Source organism: Phyllopteryx taeniolatus, chromosome 16 (genome assembly GCF_024500385.1).
Source record: "Phyllopteryx taeniolatus isolate TA_2022b chromosome 16, UOR_Ptae_1.2, whole genome shotgun sequence".
NCBI lineage: Eukaryota > Metazoa > Chordata > Actinopteri > Syngnathiformes > Syngnathidae > Phyllopteryx > Phyllopteryx taeniolatus.
Genome location: NC_084517.1, coordinates 5,239,344 through 5,255,823, shown reverse-complemented (window position 1 = coordinate 5,255,823; position 16,480 = coordinate 5,239,344). Strand labels below are relative to the sequence as shown.

The 16,480-nt window shown below is 45.1% G+C and overlaps 2 protein-coding genes across 2 annotated transcripts; one reads left to right on the top strand and one right to left on the bottom strand.

Annotated features, from left to right (window-relative positions):
- The first annotated feature begins 274 nt into the window (after positions 1-274).
- gas7a (growth arrest-specific 7a) lies at positions 275-11,497 on the top strand. Its single transcript, XM_061749286.1, has 11 exons — positions 275-352; positions 2,051-2,242; positions 5,787-5,876; positions 6,524-6,639; positions 7,263-7,337; positions 8,096-8,174; positions 8,831-8,962; positions 9,022-9,145; positions 9,310-9,389; positions 9,528-9,626; positions 10,204-11,497. Exons 2-11 carry the CDS (start codon positions 2,120-2,122, stop codon positions 10,315-10,317), a joined length of 1,032 nt encoding a protein of 343 aa, XP_061605270.1. The 5' UTR covers positions 275-352; positions 2,051-2,119; the 3' UTR covers positions 10,318-11,497.
- rcvrna (recoverin a) lies at positions 10,431-16,403 on the bottom strand. The gene is made up of 3 exons (XM_061749288.1): positions 15,934-16,403; positions 15,026-15,137; positions 10,431-14,956 (listed from the first exon to the last, which is right to left on the bottom strand). The coding sequence occupies exons 1-3, from the start codon at positions 16,312-16,314 to the stop codon at positions 14,838-14,840; spliced, it is 612 nt and encodes a 203-aa protein (XP_061605272.1). The 5' UTR covers positions 16,315-16,403; the 3' UTR covers positions 10,431-14,837.
- Positions 16,404-16,480: the final 77 nt, after the last annotated feature.

The window sequence follows — 16,480 nt, the reverse complement described above, 5'->3', positions numbered from 1 at the left end:
AATGTTTCCAGGTATGTGTTACTACAACTTGATCGCTACCTTGATTGCCATGGTTACCACACCTTAATCGGCATGGTTACCCAAGAGTACAAACAAAAGGAGCTCAAGTGTTTGCGTAAGACAGACAAAAACCCAGAGAAGCTCCGCCCACCATCAGCATAGCCGCAGCGCCTGCGGCCACGTTGGCACCGATCGGTGGCCCGGTGCCAGACCACGTGAACCAAATGAGTCAGACGACAGATGCCCATGTTGGCCCATACGGACCATCGAGGTTTTACCCGACACCTTTCGTCCGAGACGAGCGTGTCGGACGCCTCGGTCTTCGCTCGCCGCCATGTTGTGTGCCGCCAAGGTGAGCTATTGCGTGACCTCTGTCGGGACGTGCAGGTGCATGCTGGGAGGAAGGTGTTAGGGCGGGTGGCGTGGTGGAGCGTGTGGTCCAAGAGACAACATTAGCCAATATAGAGTGAGCGGCCGTCGTGCCCAAGTCCACTCTTTTGGAAACAACTCATTCACTGCCAGTGACGTTTAGATTAGTCGACTGGAATCCAACCGTTTACTGCCACCTGCCACCGATTCCTAAATTTGTCAAGTAGGGTTTTCAACAGGTACATTAAGGTACATTGTCACATTGAAATATCAGTCAAAACGGCTGGCGGTATACAGGTAAGTAACTTTCAAAACAGCTGGCAGTGAATGAGTGAAATTCAGTTCCACTGGGCTCCGACTGGTGTTTTCACATAGGTTTTGCGGTCTCTGTCTTTATGTGCTTTATTGTTTATACTTGGATTTGAAGGTAAAGGTTATGTGGTTGTTAGAAATAGACAATGACTCATTGTCTTTGTTTGATGTTTAGGTTGACAGTAAACTTCAACTTCGGGTGGTAATAAACAGATTGAAGCCTCTTTTTGTGGAAGAACTGCTAAATTGTCTGCCGAACCGCTGCCGGTCGCGAATGAAGCGAGCCGAGTCGAGCTCACCGCCACCGCCGAGCGCTCGCATCGCAAATCTTTGTCAAAGCCAAAAAAACAAGCAGCCGAACGACGGCTCGCATCTTGACGAGGTCGTAAGACGTGCCGCTCGTATCTCAAGGCACCACGGTGCTTACTCTTACTCAAGTCTTTTTCCTTTTACTTGAGTGATATTATTCGTGAGCGACAATACGATTTTTGGCTACCTCTGCATTGATATATATATATATATATCATAATTGATCACTTTATTATGTGTGTAAGGAACAAATGTGTAGTTAATTCCAAAATAATGATGTACGGTTGGAATCCACTTCTTTAGAGTTCACATCCAAGGGTCCTGACTCCTGTTGATGCATTCATTCAACATTAAGAAAAGGAATCGAAATGTAATCACATGTAATTTCTTATATTATTCCTTTTTTTCTTTATTTTACAAATGAATTGAATTAGTTGCACGACTATTAGAGTTTCGCCAGGGTAACTTGCAATTGTAAGCGACGACCTTTCCAAAGTAATCTTCCCAACAGGGCATATAAGCCACTTTAAGAGGCTCGGTAGTGATTCCCAATCCAGCCAGAATTTTGCCTGCCCTTTTGCCCTTTTCTCACTTCTTCTTCGTCACCTTTCCAAACGGAGGCTTGTTCCTCATTGGTTAAACCCCACAGCCCCTCCCCGCCTGTTGTTGTAATGAGGCTTTTAAAGACCATCATGCATCAGAGCCCCCACCGCCTCTCTCTCGGGCGGGCGGTGTAAATAAGCACTCCTCCTCCCTCCATCCCCCCCTCCTCCTGCTGCTGCTCGTTTTCTCTTGCTATCACACATTGTCGTGAGGCGAGGTGAGGCGGCTTGCTGCTGATTCTTACAGTCTGCGCCCACCCCCCACCCCCTCCCAGCCCTCACCCCCCCCCCCCCCCCCCCCCCCCCCCCCCACCTTCCCAGCTGGCATCCATCTCCTCACAGGGCAGCAGAGTAACCTGAGGCTACACTTGCCGCCCCCTACCCCACACACCCCCTTCCTCTTACCTCCACGGTGCCTCCCAACCCTCCCACCTCTTTCCTCTACATTCTCATCCCAGCGTGGCGAGTGAAGGCTCGAGCAAGGGCAGAAACAGGAACAGGAGCAGGAGGAGGCGTGAGGGAGCAGCATGGAGGGCAGCTTTGACACCGAGGAGAGTTTTGACGACCCGTCGTGTCTCTCCCCGCAGCCGCCCGGATCCGTGTCGCCCGCCCGGAGGCGAGTCCATGAGGTGAAGGACACCAAGACCACGGTGAGTGACTTCCTCATCCATCTGCTGCCTCAAGGCATTCTGGGTGTTTGTAGGTGTGACTTCCTGTCTGTAAACAATCCGTCCACTCGTTCCTTTTCTATGACGCTTTTACTGATGATGGTTTGGGTCAGCTGGAGTCTTTTCCACCTGACAGACAAAGGACCGACTTGATCGGCAGCCAGTAACAGGACTCATACAGACAAACAAGCGTTCCCTCTCATGAACCTAACATGGATGTTTTTGGGATGCGGGAGGAAGGCGGAGAAAAAACGCACACAGACTTGAGCGGATCGTGTAAGCTCAGTTTCTCACCCCAAACCACAGAACTGTGAGGCAGACGCGCTCACCACTCATCCACCGTGCCGCGCTGTAAAACAGTCAACAAATATAAAATGCTCACTCCCTTCTTCTTTCTCTTCTTCTGCTGTTCTTTCACGTCACCGCGTTCGTAGCGCTTTTCATTTGGTTTGTTAATGATGCGTGGAGGCATGAGAGGAATCGGAGGGTGGAGCGGGGGGGGCGGGGAGGCGGCGCGGGTTTTGTGACCCGCGGCAGTCGTGCGAGCGACGAGATGCAGCAGGTCCAGTTTCCATGGCGACAAAAGCCCAAACTGACACCAGGCTGAAAAAATGCAGCAAAAAGACGCAAACAACATCTTTTTTTGTTTGTTTGTTTGTTTAAAGCTGTCACGTGAAACAACAAAAACCTATGAGCATTTATTCCATATGAGGACCGCCGCACACCGAGCAACGCGGCCGAACGTGACTGATGAGGACTATTAAAATTAAAAATTAAAGTCAGCGATTCTTCGCCGCGCTCCAAACGATTGAACGCCGTATATCAACTGACATGCTGTGACCCTGTCTGCGGTTTTGAGGCGCCACCTATATCATACTGTATATGTGTGTGCGTGTATATATATATATATATATATATATGTGTATATGTGTGTGTGCGTGTGCGTGTGTGTGTGTTTTGGTGGCGTCACGTTTTCGGCCTTAGGTCTGTGTACTAGTATGATCTTTGTACTCATTAGTAAGACAATTCAACTGCCATACTGAACATTTTCAACTACTAGTGCGGCACTAGTAGATCCACTTTTGGCTTACTAGTAATACACAATTATACCTTACTAGTAAACGACTATGCTGCACTAGTAACGCTACTAGGCCCAACTAGTAGGCACATATGGATATTTCGATATCCTTGCTATTCAGTCGGACAACTGTCTTACTAATTGTCGGCAAATCTGTACACTAGATGACAACTGCATGCTACTAGTGCTACTGTTGACTTAGAATTCTACTAGTTAACATCTAGTGCTTCACTAAAAACACAAATGGTGCATAGTTGTCAGCAAGTGCAGAGTTTTGCCTCACTAGTGACATGAAGTTGATTCACTAGTATGCCAAAGTTGTCCTAATACAGTAGTCATTTACAGGACAAAGAGCATACTAGTACATGTATCTCAGACTGGACATTGAAAAATTGCTCTAACAGCTTTAAGGCTAAACTACAGTAGGCCAAAAGTGGCACTAGTAGTGGAAAAAAACATTACTAGTAACATACAATTGTTCTACTAGTGCGCTGAATTATCTTACTAGTGAGGACAACGAGCATACTAGTGCATGGCCCTTGAGCTGGAATAAATGCTCAAACGGCTTACCACGCAATCGTCAACATGACGTCATGCGTTTGTGTGCGCCTCACGTTACACTCACGCGCACACCGTTGTCATGGAGACACGCACACGCACACACAAGCATGGTTGACCCTCAGATAGAAGATGGAGTCCTAACCTTTCTTTCACCTTCACGTGTAGTGGCTTGTTGGTGGGGGGGGGGGACGCTACCGGGGGAAGGGGGGGGGGGGGGGGGGGGATGGGCATTTGGACCCTGGTTCTGGAAAACGTTTTGTCCAGACCTGGAAAATGGAAGAGGAGGCAACAGACTGTTTTCTTCAGGGGGGGTGGAGAGGGTAAGTCACGTGTTGCCTAGCAACAGCCGAATCAAGCATGCCATCAGATCATATCACGGGCGGCCAGTCCCGTACCGGTGTCGGATGTCGCCGTCTCGTCGCCGCGGTGCGATAAACGTGTCGGGCGGCGGGCGTCTTCATGGCAACCGTCGTCATGGCAACTGTCACTTTGATCCACTCGGCGGAAAATTAACAAAGCGACTCTCGCTAAATCGGCCACTTTTTCGCTTCGTGTCCTGAAGCCAATCGTGTGTGTTTGTGTGTGTGTGTGTGTGTGTGTGTGTGATTATGTAAGCGGGTTGTGTTAGTCATCTGCTTCTGGTCCACTGGGACATCATGGGATGGAGGATGGATGTTGGTGAGAGTGAAACAATGATGATTAAATCGCACGTCGTCACGTTGCTTGTCACAATGGCTCGCATTCATTGCAGCACAAAATTCCAACGACGGCGAAGCAGCAATACCTTGACTTACGAGTTGAATTCGCCCTGTGATGACTGATCAAGCTCATAACTCCATTTATTTGTGTATGAAATCAATTGTCCCCATTGGAATGGATTGAAATACAAATCTTTTCGAAAAAAACTGTAGTTACTGTACTGTAGTATTTGTAGTACTCAACGGAAAAGACGTGAAAAGACGAGCTCCACCCCTGGTTGTCGTGGTAACGCAATCCTGCCTCGACTGTGTATGAGGTGGAGTTGAGCTGGAGCCTATCCCAGCTCAACTCCTCACAGGAAGGTCGCAGCCCAGATTGAAACCCCGAACTGTGAGGCAGACGCGCTAACCACTCTTCCACTGTGCTGCCCACCGCATAATGTCACCTGACCTCCACCTGCCATGATTTCGTGTGTGTGTGTGTGTGCGCGTGTTTGATCACAATCACAGATGGTGTGTGTGTGTGTCTGTGTCTTATATAATTTCAAGCGTGAGACTAATTAGAGCTGTACGCCGGAGTCTTGACATGGACCACACTGACCGTGTTAAGCCCCCCCCCCCCTCCCCCATCCTCCCTCTCTAACCCCCTTCCCGATGGCTTCCATGTCGCCGTGGCAACAGAGCTTTTCTGCTGGCTGCTTGACCTTTTTTTTCCCTCTTCCGTGCCATTGCTTCCCCCCCCCAAATGTTTGCAACATTTGACAACATCTTCCTGCTCAGACTTCGGTACAGTGCGCAACTGGTCAGCACGTCTGCCTCACAGTTCTGAGGACCTGGGTTCAAATCCGGCCTCCCCTGAGTGGAGTTTGCATGTTCCTCCCATGCCCGCGTGGGGGTACTCCGGTTTCCTCTCACATTCCAAAAATGGTAGGTTAATTGAAGACTCTAAAATTGTCTGTAGGTGTGAATGTGAGTCTGAATGGTTGTTTGTTTTCTACTGAATGTGCCCTGCGTATGGCCGGCGACCAGTTCAGGGTGTACCCTGTGCGAAGTCAGCTGAGATAGGTGCCAGCACACTTGCGACCCCGGTGAGGATAAGCGGTTAGGAGAATGGATGGAGGCTCTGACTTCATGTCTGTTCCTGCTCTAACTTCTTGTTTGTTCGGACCTCGGTTCCGACTGTGTCCAGATCAACGGCGTGACGTTCCCGCTTCCCGGAGAAGGGCCTGAGCAGCAGCTGCTCAAACCCAACGAATGGAGCTACTGCGATTACTTCTGGGTCAGTTCCACATTTAGTATTAGTATTTTATTATTTAGTATTGATTCATCTGTCGATAATTTTTTTTTTTGGACTAATCAGATTTTAAAAGGTTTATAAAATGTCCATGCCTTCATTAAAATACAGGACATGATTTCAAATGGACAATGCAGAAAATGAGCAAGCCTTAACTGATTATGATTCAGTTATTGGTTTGGTCCGTAAATTGCCAGAAAATTACTGTATTGATGATTGTTGTCCAAAGTAAAAGAAGATGTTTGCAAATGTCCTATTTTGATCAAACACAAAGATAATCACTCTGCTTTATTATTATCATAAATGTAATGATTAATATTTACCGTTGAGAGGCTGAAATTCCGAGGATTTCGACAATTTCAAGTTAAACAAGGTCTCGAAACGATTAATCGATTAATCGATGCACCTCTAAAAAACATCACTTTGAGGAAACAAAAAGCAGACACTCCTCCAAATAAGAGGCCAAGCATGCTTGCTTCAAGCTGATTATTGGTCACCCCAATTTGAAACTTACAATAAAACTGCCACACCGAACAAAAGAGAACTAAACATTGTATGTATCAACACTAAAATGTTCAGCCAAGCCTGGAAGGTGCGCTCCCTGTGAACAAGTCGGACTTCCTGTCTTGCAGACGGACAAGAAGGACCCTCAGGGGGCCACGTCGGTGGGGGGCTTCGAGGTTCTGCTGCAGAAGCAACTGAAGGGCAAACAGATGCAGAAGGAGATGGCCGAGTTTGTCCACGAGAGGTACAACCAGCAGCTCACAATAAGACCGTTTTAGTTGTAAAGTGGACAAATGGGCCATCTCATTCACGGATGATGTAGTTCAAACTTGGATGGAAAAGAATCATTTATTGGCATTTCTAAATTGGAGTATTTATAATTCATGTAATTATCATTCATCGATCAATTATTTCTTAAAATGTTACTTAATACGATTGTTTGTTTGACTTATTACTTAAAATAAAATAACAAACAAAATAATAAATAACTTTAAATGAACCCATTTTAGCACAAAATAGAAAATGATGTAAACACTTGCTTGGGCCGGATAAAAGAACCGTCTGAGTCGTATACTTTGCCCAACCTTGTTGTCAAATAGTTTATTCTAACGATAAAATAATAACATATTCTCGTTGTAACCAATTACAAATCAGTCAATCCATTATTTAATTCAACCTTAAAAGTATTGCTTTTCTGAATGACAATGGGTTGTTGGCTACTTTTCAGGATGCATTGTGGGATACATTGAGAGCACGATAAGGATAAGCTATCCTCAGCACCACCGCACTTCAGTATTGCAAACTCACGATACCGTGGCCAGAGTGCGATTCCCAACAGCCCGTGTCTCCATTCTGTCTGTGTTTCAGGATCAAGATTGAGGAGGAGTATGCCAAGAACTTGTCCAAACTGTCCCTCAGCACTCTAGCAGCACAGGAAGAAGGGTGAGAGGACAGCAACCTGTGGGGGGTGGGGGCGGGGGGGTTGGAGTCAGGTTGAAATTAGGTACAGAGTAGGTTCAAATTTGGTTCAGATCAGGTTCAGATTTGGTTCAAATCCAACTAAGATCAGGGTCGGCTCAGTTTGATAACCGTCAACAATCAACACAAATAGCCATCTATTTTCTACGCCGCTTCTCCTCACGAGGGTCGCGGGTACGCTGGAGCCTATCCCACTTGACTGCGGGCAGGAGGCGGGTTAACGCCCTGAACTGCTTGCCAGCCAAGAGCAGGGCCCATATAAACAAACAACCATTCACACTCCCATTCAAACCTATGGACAATTTAGAGTCTTCAATTAACCTACCGTGCAATGTTTTTGGGATGTGGGAGGAAAACGGAGTGCCTGGAGAAAACCCACGCAGGCACGGAAAGAACATGCAAACGCCACACAGGTGAGGCTGGATTTGAACCGGGCTCCACCGAACTGTGAGGCGGATGTGCTAACCGGTCGGTCGCCGTGCCGCCTCGACACAAATAACAACGGGAAAAATAAACAAGCTCATACTCCAGTCGTGTCACAGTTGAACATCTTTTAAAGTTGTATACACTATGTATGTGAGTCAAATGAAAGCATACTTTGTATGCAATGAAGAACAACATCAATGAACCTGTTGCCAATCAAACCTGATTGATTAGTGACAAGTAATGAAGTGGCCTGATTAGCTGGTGTGCCTAATGAAGTGCCTTTTGGTTGTTTTCAGAACTCTGGGAGAAGCTTGGACTCAGCTAAAAAAGAGTCTGCACGACGAGGCTGAAGTCCACCTCAAGTTCTCCAACAAGGTAACGTTTACGTTAGATGATAAGTGAGTTTGGTTGCTTTGTTTAATCGGCTAGTTAGTTTTACGGTTGGTGGGTATGTGATGCAGTCAGTCATTCACATAGTTAGTTAGACAGATAGTTTGGTTGGTTAGTCTGCTCTTTATTCGGGTGTTTGAGTAGTTCTGGTTCGTTAGTTTGGCTGGTTAATCAGCTAGTTAGTTGGGGAGTTGTTTGGTTAGTTACTAAGCTACTTAGTTGGGTGGTTGGTTTTATAGTTAGGCAGTCAGTCATTCATGCGGGTAGTTCTTCAGATAGTTACTTCATAAATTAGCTAGTTAGTTGGGTAGTTTGGTTGGTTATTCAGCAAGTTAGTTTAATGGTTGGTTGGTTGTTTAGGCAGTCAGACATTTCTTCTTCCTCATGCTAATTGCTAAGCTATTGTGACACGAAATTGCAAAACACCTAAATAAGTGACTGGTTGGTACGGTATACTTGTCAGATAGTTCTGGCTGGAACCGCATTGTAGCGTAGAGGAACCAACTTTGAAGAACAAAGTAGCAAGCAAATTAATAAGTGTCTCGAGAGAAAATACGGGAATACACGATAACGCTCGACGGCCACATAAGGACTGGAACCAGTGTTCCATCCTGGTGAGATGTTGTTGTTGTTGGGTTTAGCTTCACTCAGAGGTTGAGAAACCTCTGCTGACGTTCCGAGCCGACAACTTCAAGAAGGACCTGAAGAAGTACGACCATCACATCGCAGACCTCAGGAAACAACTCGCCAGCCGATACATCGGCGTCGAGAAGGTACTTGTATTATTATTACTCTTGGAACTTCAGGAAACTCGGCATCATTTGCGTTACAGGCCCGTAAAGCTTTGGCTGAGCGTCAGAAGGATCTGGACGTCAAGACGCAGCAGCTGGAGATCAAACTCAGTAACAAGACAGAAGAAGACATCAAGAAGGCTCGCAGGAAATCCACACAAGCAGGTCAGGCCACGCAAGAAAATGACTGACTAGTCCTTCTTTGCCGACGCGTGCCCTAATAGTGACTGTCGACTAGTCCGTTGTTGCCTAGATGTGCGCTTCAGTACAATTCTTCATGGCATATAATCATGTTTCTGTGTGTGTGCGCGTGTGTGCTCATGTTTCAGGAGATGACCTTATGCGCTGCGTTGACCTTTACAACCAGGCTCAGTCCAAGTGGTTTGAAGAAATGGTGACCACCAGCATGGTAAACTACTTCCATTCATTTGAATAGGAAAAAAATGAACAACTTAAGTTTCTTCATGATAATAATGAAAAGGAGCAGATGAAGATACGTGTTGTTGTTGTTGTTGTTGTTGTTGTTGTTGTGGCGGCGTCCAATCAGGAGCTGGAGAAGCTGGAGGTGGATCGCATCGAGTGGATCCAGCAACACCTGAGGCAGTACACGACGTTGAGGCACGAGACGGACATGTTCAACCAGGGCGTGAGTCCAAAGCCTTTTCTTGCCGCTCGACATTTGAGATTTACACACGAGAAAAACTTCTCTATTCATATGGGAAACAACATTTCATTCAATCCCTGCAACTAATCCTTACATACAGCATGTGACTGAAGTATTAGCTTATGTGACCGGTAATTCAAGTATTACTATGTTCGCAGCTAGTTTGTTTGTTCAATTGTCACTGGAACAATGGTTTGTTGGTTGGTATGGTAAATCGGTTATTTAGTTAATTAGCTAGTTGGTTACTTAAATTGTTCGGTAAGTTGTTGTTCATTGCTTGGTTACATATCATAGTTAGGTAGCAATTTAGTTGGTTATTTAGCTTTTTGTTTGCTCAGACACTGGTTGGTTGGTTAGTTTGTTTGTTGGAACAATGGTTGGGTTAGTTAGTTAGTTAGTTAGTTAGGCCTTAGCATAGTTTTTTCTAGTCTTCATTTTATGCCAGTGGTAAGGGTGTAAGAGCCAACCAGGTGATGATCATTTCAGCATCTTTTTGACTGTGATTGGTCCATTTAAAAAAAAAAAAAAAAAAAAGGTTGCACTACCTTCCTGTGTCCAGACGGTGGAGCCGGTAGACCAGCTACTGCAGAAGGTGGACCCGGCCAAGGACCGAGAGCTTTGGGTCCAAGACAACAAGACGGGCCACGTCAGGCCCGTGGACTTGGACATCTGAAGCCTAGAGACAGCCAGAACCAGAACCAGAACAAGCATGTTCCTAGTACATGTGAACCCTGCTCGCTGCTTCTTCTATTCTACTTCTGCTGTCGTGACAAACGTTTTAGTGTCTTGTTTAAAAAAAAAAAAAAAAAAAAAAAGTCTTGATATTATTCTCTTTTATTTTTGGTTATCAAGAGGAACTTGTGATGGAATATTTTAAGATTTTCAAAAATGGCTGCTGGAAACGCATGCTTGGAAAACCTGGACGGGAGGCAGGAAAAAGTTGGAAGGCATCACACTGGAAAACCTTCTTGTGCCTCAAGTGTTTGTAAGGAACCTGGGAGACCACATGAACCGGTTGAATTTTTATGTCGGGCTCACAAGTTACAACACGTGCGCACCACTTATTTAGCCATACAGACAAGCAAGAACGTAAGGCGCGGGTGTGATTTAGCAAGTTGCGCATGCGAGATTCGTAAAAGCAGCGGGCGCGACTGACTAATTCGTGCGTAAGCCATACATAAAGCGCAGGTACGTAAGGTACGGGTGTGACGTGCTAAGTTACGTGCGCGAGATTCGCCAAAGCCACAGGTGCGGCTTACAAATTGCCGCGTGCAAAATATGTAAAAAGCAGGAATGACTTACTAATTTGTGTGTGCGAGATACACAAGGTGAGGGTGCGACTTTTACAAGTTGCACACATGACTTATGTATCTCACAAGTGTGACTTTCAAATATGAAAAGAACATCAAATAAATAAATAAAACATTCATGTGGTCTTTTCCAGGATCCATAGTTCGCTAACATTTTCTACTGTTTTATTTTTGCTATGTATACAGTCCGGTGGCGCACCCTAGTTGGTTGTTAACTTTAAATGCATATGCAGTGCGTATGTGTGTGTGTGTGCGTGCGTGTGTGTGCATGCGTGTGTGTATACATTTTGCTTTGTGCGTTCTATTTGGATGCTGTATTGCACTCCATCCATGTCATGGTCCTTTCTGATCACTTGTTGTGTTTTGTTGTTGTGTATCCAATGTTTGAAAGATGTTCTCCGCAACTTTCCCGCCCTCGTGTGCTTTCCGTCTCATGTTTTTGGGAATGTTTTTGGTGAGCACATTGTGGAATGCATCCTGTCCGTCATATTAATAGTAAATAATAATTTAAAAGAATAATAAAGCTCCTCTTGGAAAAGTCAACTTGGGGTCTTGGTTATGTAAGCGCAACGTGAAGGAGAAACAACTCTAGGGAAAATACTGACATTTTTTTTTTTTTGTCCAGGGAGCATGCTGGGAAGGTAGAGCTTCATATCACTGTTTGTTTGTTTTTTAAATGTGTTTACAACCCCGATTCCAATGAAGTTGGGACCTTGTGTTAAACATAAATAATAACAGAATACAATGATTTGCAAATCATATTCAACTTATAGTGAATTGAATACACTACAAAAACAAGATATTTAATTTTCAAACTGATCAACTTCATTATTTTTAGCAAATAATCATGACCTTAGAATTTGATGGCTGCAACACGTTCCCAAAAAGCTGGGACAGGCTCATGTTTACCACTGTGTTACATCACCTTTTCTTTTAACAGCATTCAGTAAACATTTGGGAACTGAGGACACTAAATTGTTGAAGCTTTGGAGGTGGAATTCTTTCCCATTCTTGCTCGATGTACAGCTTCAGCTGTTCAACAGTCCGGGGTCTCCGTTATCGTATTTTACGCTTCATAATGCGCCACACATTTTCAATTTGACTTTTTCAGGTCTGGACTGCAGGCAGGCCAGTCTAGTACCCGCACTCTTTTTTACGACGAAGCCACGCTGTTGTAACACGTGCACAATGTGGTTTCTTCAGTTAACCTAGCATGCATGTTTTTGGGATGTGGGAGGAAACTGGAAACAATATTTTTCTGACATCATTAGTAACATCCTTAACAACACTCACACTCTGTTGCTGTGGTTAACAACCGCCCCCCCCCCCCTCCTCACAACTCATAAATGCATTGAATTAGCTTTTTCAGGTCAAACATCAGCACAAATCAGCAAAATGATCAAACGCTACACCTAAAACCACCCAGGATTTGATATAATTGACCAAAAGACTGAAGAGAAAACGATTCAGCAGCTGTCAAGTGTTCCTGCATCTAGCTGTCTTGACTCAATACCATCTGACTTTTTCAAAACTATTGCGAAGACTTTGCAACGGTGCTGGCTGATTTCGCAAATGATTGGTCACTTCAGTCAGGTGACTTTCCTAAAGCTCTGAAAGGAGCTGCCATTTCGCCACTTGATTTGTCCTTAAGCGACTTGATTTGTTGTAAGATGGCGTCGGAGATGCGATGGTTTCAAGCATTCGTTGCTAAAAACTTCGCCACATTCCCCACGGAGTGAGCACCACGAGAGGGAGCCCGCGTGCCACACTATGGCAACCACTCCTCGATACCGAACGCACCCCCTCCTCCACATTATGTCTGTAATTCTGTTCAATCATTTCCTCTGCTGTAATAAATCTGCAACTGTAAATCAGGAAGCAAATCCTCTTTAGCAAGTCGTTTTTGACAAAAGAACACGTAAAAGACAAGGAACACATTTTGTCGATACTCGGATGATGATGTCATGGTTTGCCAAAAATCACGGTTCGCTGCGTACCTTGGTTTTAAGTTGCTGGTTTAGCTTCACACCTGGTACAGTGATGCCACAAAATGCAAAACAATCGGTGCAAGTTTTCTGTAAACAGGAACGGATTTAATAGCATTTAAAACGAAACCTGGGAAGCTTGAATCTTTTCTTTGTAGGAAATGGCAGCATCAATAGTTTGTTTTCTTTTTAGGAAATGAAGGATGCCGACAAATGCAACAGCAACAGTGTGAATTATTAGGTTAGTTCTTTAGGTTGCTCAAAATCTGTACAGCTGGAAACTGCATTCTCACCGCCTCCTTTTTTGTTTGAACCATATAGCTCGCCATGACTTCTGCTTGCCAGAAGCTGAGCTGCACTGTGTTTGGCTCCAGACTATATGTCTAGCAAGAGTGTCAGAGAGTTACACTTGTCCCTTACCTAATATATTCTCTGTAGGAGCACTTATATTTGCAGTTTGGCGTTTGTGGATTCACATTTGTATCTTTTTTTTTTTTTTTAAACCCACTTATTTACTGTTTTTGTCCAAAGTATGACTTTGGCGCCGTCTTGTGGCATCTTGGTGCGCAGGAACTACGTTCAAGTGAGTTGAGGGGTTTCATTTAGACCAGAGTAGTGCTTTGACGCCATCTTGGTGCCAGGGAACGATCTTGAAGTAAGTTGAGGAGTTTCACTCAGACAAAAGTAGTGCTTTACCACCATCTTGTGGCGTCTCTAGGTACTTATGAACCAGATTTTCACTATTCCTGCAAATAAAAACAACCAAGACGATGGAGGCAAAGCACTATTGTTGTCTAAATGAAACTGAAAAAAACTAATTTGTTGACCAGTTTTCATTATTTGCAAATAAATGCTATTTTTAAAAAAAACAGTATTTGTAGTTGGAATTAGGGAGCTATGCTTTCAGTAGTTGACAGTTTAAAATAAAATGTAATGTGACTCAAAAACATACCTCTCTGTTTATTTTCTTCGGAGCTGCATTATTACTAATACTACGAAGGAATACTTTTTTAAAAAAAAAAGTGTGTTTTAATGAGATTAAGTGCGTTGCAATACGTTTGAGGCTGTCCCAAATGTAACGTTCAATGTACTAAGTTGAAATGTGCAATGACTGTGATTGGATTCTTAGTTGGGGCACTTGGCATCGACCTTCAGCTCATGACAGGATTAATGCGCTTAACCTGAGTCCCCCCCCCCCCCCCCCCCCGGCCGGGTCCTCATGCACTTAATTAAGGGCATTTGTAAACACATTCAAGCAAGCAGCTTAGCGGAGGCATACTGCTAATTATTCACAGCTTCTTGCCATGACACTCCAGACCTGTGGGGGGCAGCATGGAACTGAGAACCCAAAGCAGTGGCAACTTCCTTAGCATGAGCTGAAAATATGGCGTCATTGAGGCTGTTTGGAATCATTTACTCATTTCCTACTCCCTATTTTTAAATAGTACCAAGAAAGTTCCCTAAAAAGTAAACCAAAAATCCCTTTGTAGTCTTTCAGGAGAAGAGAATGGGTGAATGATTCCAAACTCAGCGACTGCATTCGGAGTCATTCACTCAATGTCTACTCCCTAACGATTGAGGGATTTCTATATACTGTAGTGGGCTTGACTCGTCAGTCCAACGAGTTTATGTCTAAATGAAACACCTCAACTCACTTCAACATAGTTCCTTGACATCGAGATGCCACCAGATGGTGCTAAAATCCTCCCAAAAATCTGTGAATGCCGAATCGCGAGAATGCAGGGTTCACTGTCATCAAGACACATTCTGATTCCCAACACAGTGACAATGTTCTTGATTTGTTTTGGTCCAAAATTAGTTGTTGAGAAACACTTCCTGTGCGGTTGCCATGGCAACATAAAGGGAAACAGAAACAGTCTGCGCACTACCACACTGGCCTACTGTTTCTTCTCCTTCAGCTTGTCTTTAATCTTCTGAGGTTCGTCGTACTGGATGAGACGCAGGATGTCTTTGTTGTCCATAACCCCTTGGATGAACTCGCCCTCTGAGATTTTGTCTGACGAACACGAATTAGCGTATGAATACAAAAACAATTTTAAAAACATTCTGGTTGACGGGGAATTACCATTGTCCTTCTTCCCAAAGAAGCACCAGACCTTCTCTGCTCTCTTCTCTGGCGTGTTCTCATCTTCGGAAAGGCTCTCCTGGTCGTCAGCTGGGATCATGTTGAAGATGGACTGCGTGGAAGTAACATGGAGCTCATTTTAACACTTGTTGTCTCTACTAGTGTATTGACAACTAAGCAATATTAATAGTAGAACCATTGAAGAATCTGCAGATTGTTTTGTATTCCTGCCAACCAGCTGAGAAGACGTCACTGAGGAAGTGCAGAAGGCATTCGTACCCTGACAATCTTCAGTATCACGTTCTTGCTGATCGTTCCGTTGCACTCCATGTCATAGAGCGCGAAGGCCCCACGCGACTTACTAAGTTGCACTCACGAGATTCGGGAAGCCAACCATGTGTGTTGTAAGACATGTAAGGCACGGATGTTGTACAATCCAGACTTCCCCCTTACAAGCCATGTCGTCCAGGGGGATCCTGAGCCGTTCTCAGGCCAGCCATTTAGGCCTCCTCATCTGGGTCCTCTTGATGTGGAGGAGCAGCAGCTCGACTCTGAGCCCCTCTCGGATGACCGAGCTTCTCACCCTATTTCTTAGGGAGAGACCAGACACCCTGCGGAGTAAACTTATTTTGGCCACTTGTATCCGTGATCTTGTTCTTTTCGTCACAAAGTCGCAGATGTAACTTAGTACATTTCACTCCTGAGATATACTGAATAAGGCGCAGGTGTTACTTAACTGATTTGCATACACGAAGTACACAAGGCACGGTTGCGACTTACTAACTTACTGTACTTCTACAAATGTATTGATGACTAAGCAGTATTTGTAAGGTTCTGCAGACTTTGCTTTGCGAGTCTGCTAACAAGATGTTAGGACATTAATCAAGAAGAGCAGAAGTTGTTTGTACCCTGACGATCTCCAGGATCTCGTTCTTGCTGATGGTCCCGTTGCCGTCTACGTCGTAGAGGGCGAAGGCCCACTCCAACTTCTGCCGGGTCCTTCCGCCCGAGGTCAGGTGCAGTGCCACGATGTACTCCTTGAAGTCCAGGGTGCCGTCAGAGTTGGTGTCGAAGCTACGGAAGACGTGGCGGGCGTAGGCGGTGGGGTCGGCATCCGGGAAGAAGCTGGCGTAAATGCCTTCAAACTGCTCCTTGCTGATCTTCCCGCCAGGACATTCCCGGAGGAAGGACTGGTACCAGCTGCACAGTTCGGCCTCCGAGTACTTGGTGTTGGATTTCAACTCCTCCAGAAGTTCCTTGGACAACATGCTGCTCTTGGTGTTCCCCATTGCTGCTACTTCTTCTCCTTCTTGGCTTGTGCTCACTCTGGCCTGCTTTCACGGTAGCAGAGAAGATTATGGTCATGACCACCTAAATCCAGACAGCTCCGTGTCAGATTTAGAAGGTGGACATGTGATCACGCTATGACACCTTTGTAAAGACACTGAGGTGTTA

Excerpts from the sequence above, each read along its gene's own strand:
- gas7a (XM_061749286.1), top strand. The coding sequence starts at position 2,120 with ATGGAGGGCAGCTTTGACACCGAGGAGAGTTTTGACGACCCGTCGTGT. Across the intron at positions 8,175-8,830 it reads ACCTCAAGTTCTCCAACAAG|CTTCACTCAGAGGTTGAGAA; the intron begins GTAACGTTTACG and ends TGTTGGGTTTAG. Across the intron at positions 9,390-9,527 it reads AAATGGTGACCACCAGCATG|GAGCTGGAGAAGCTGGAGGT; the intron begins GTAAACTACTTC and ends GCGTCCAATCAG.
- rcvrna (XM_061749288.1), bottom strand. The coding sequence starts at position 16,314 with ATGGGGAACACCAAGAGCAGCATGTTGTCCAAGGAACTTCTGGAGGAG. Across the intron at positions 15,138-15,933 it reads AGATCCTGGAGATCGTCAGG|TCCATCTTCAACATGATCCC; the intron begins GTACAAACAACT and ends ACTTCCACGCAG. Across the intron at positions 14,957-15,025 it reads CTTTGGGAAGAAGGACAATG|ACAAAATCTCAGAGGGCGAG; the intron begins GTAATTCCCCGT and ends CGTGTTCGTCAG.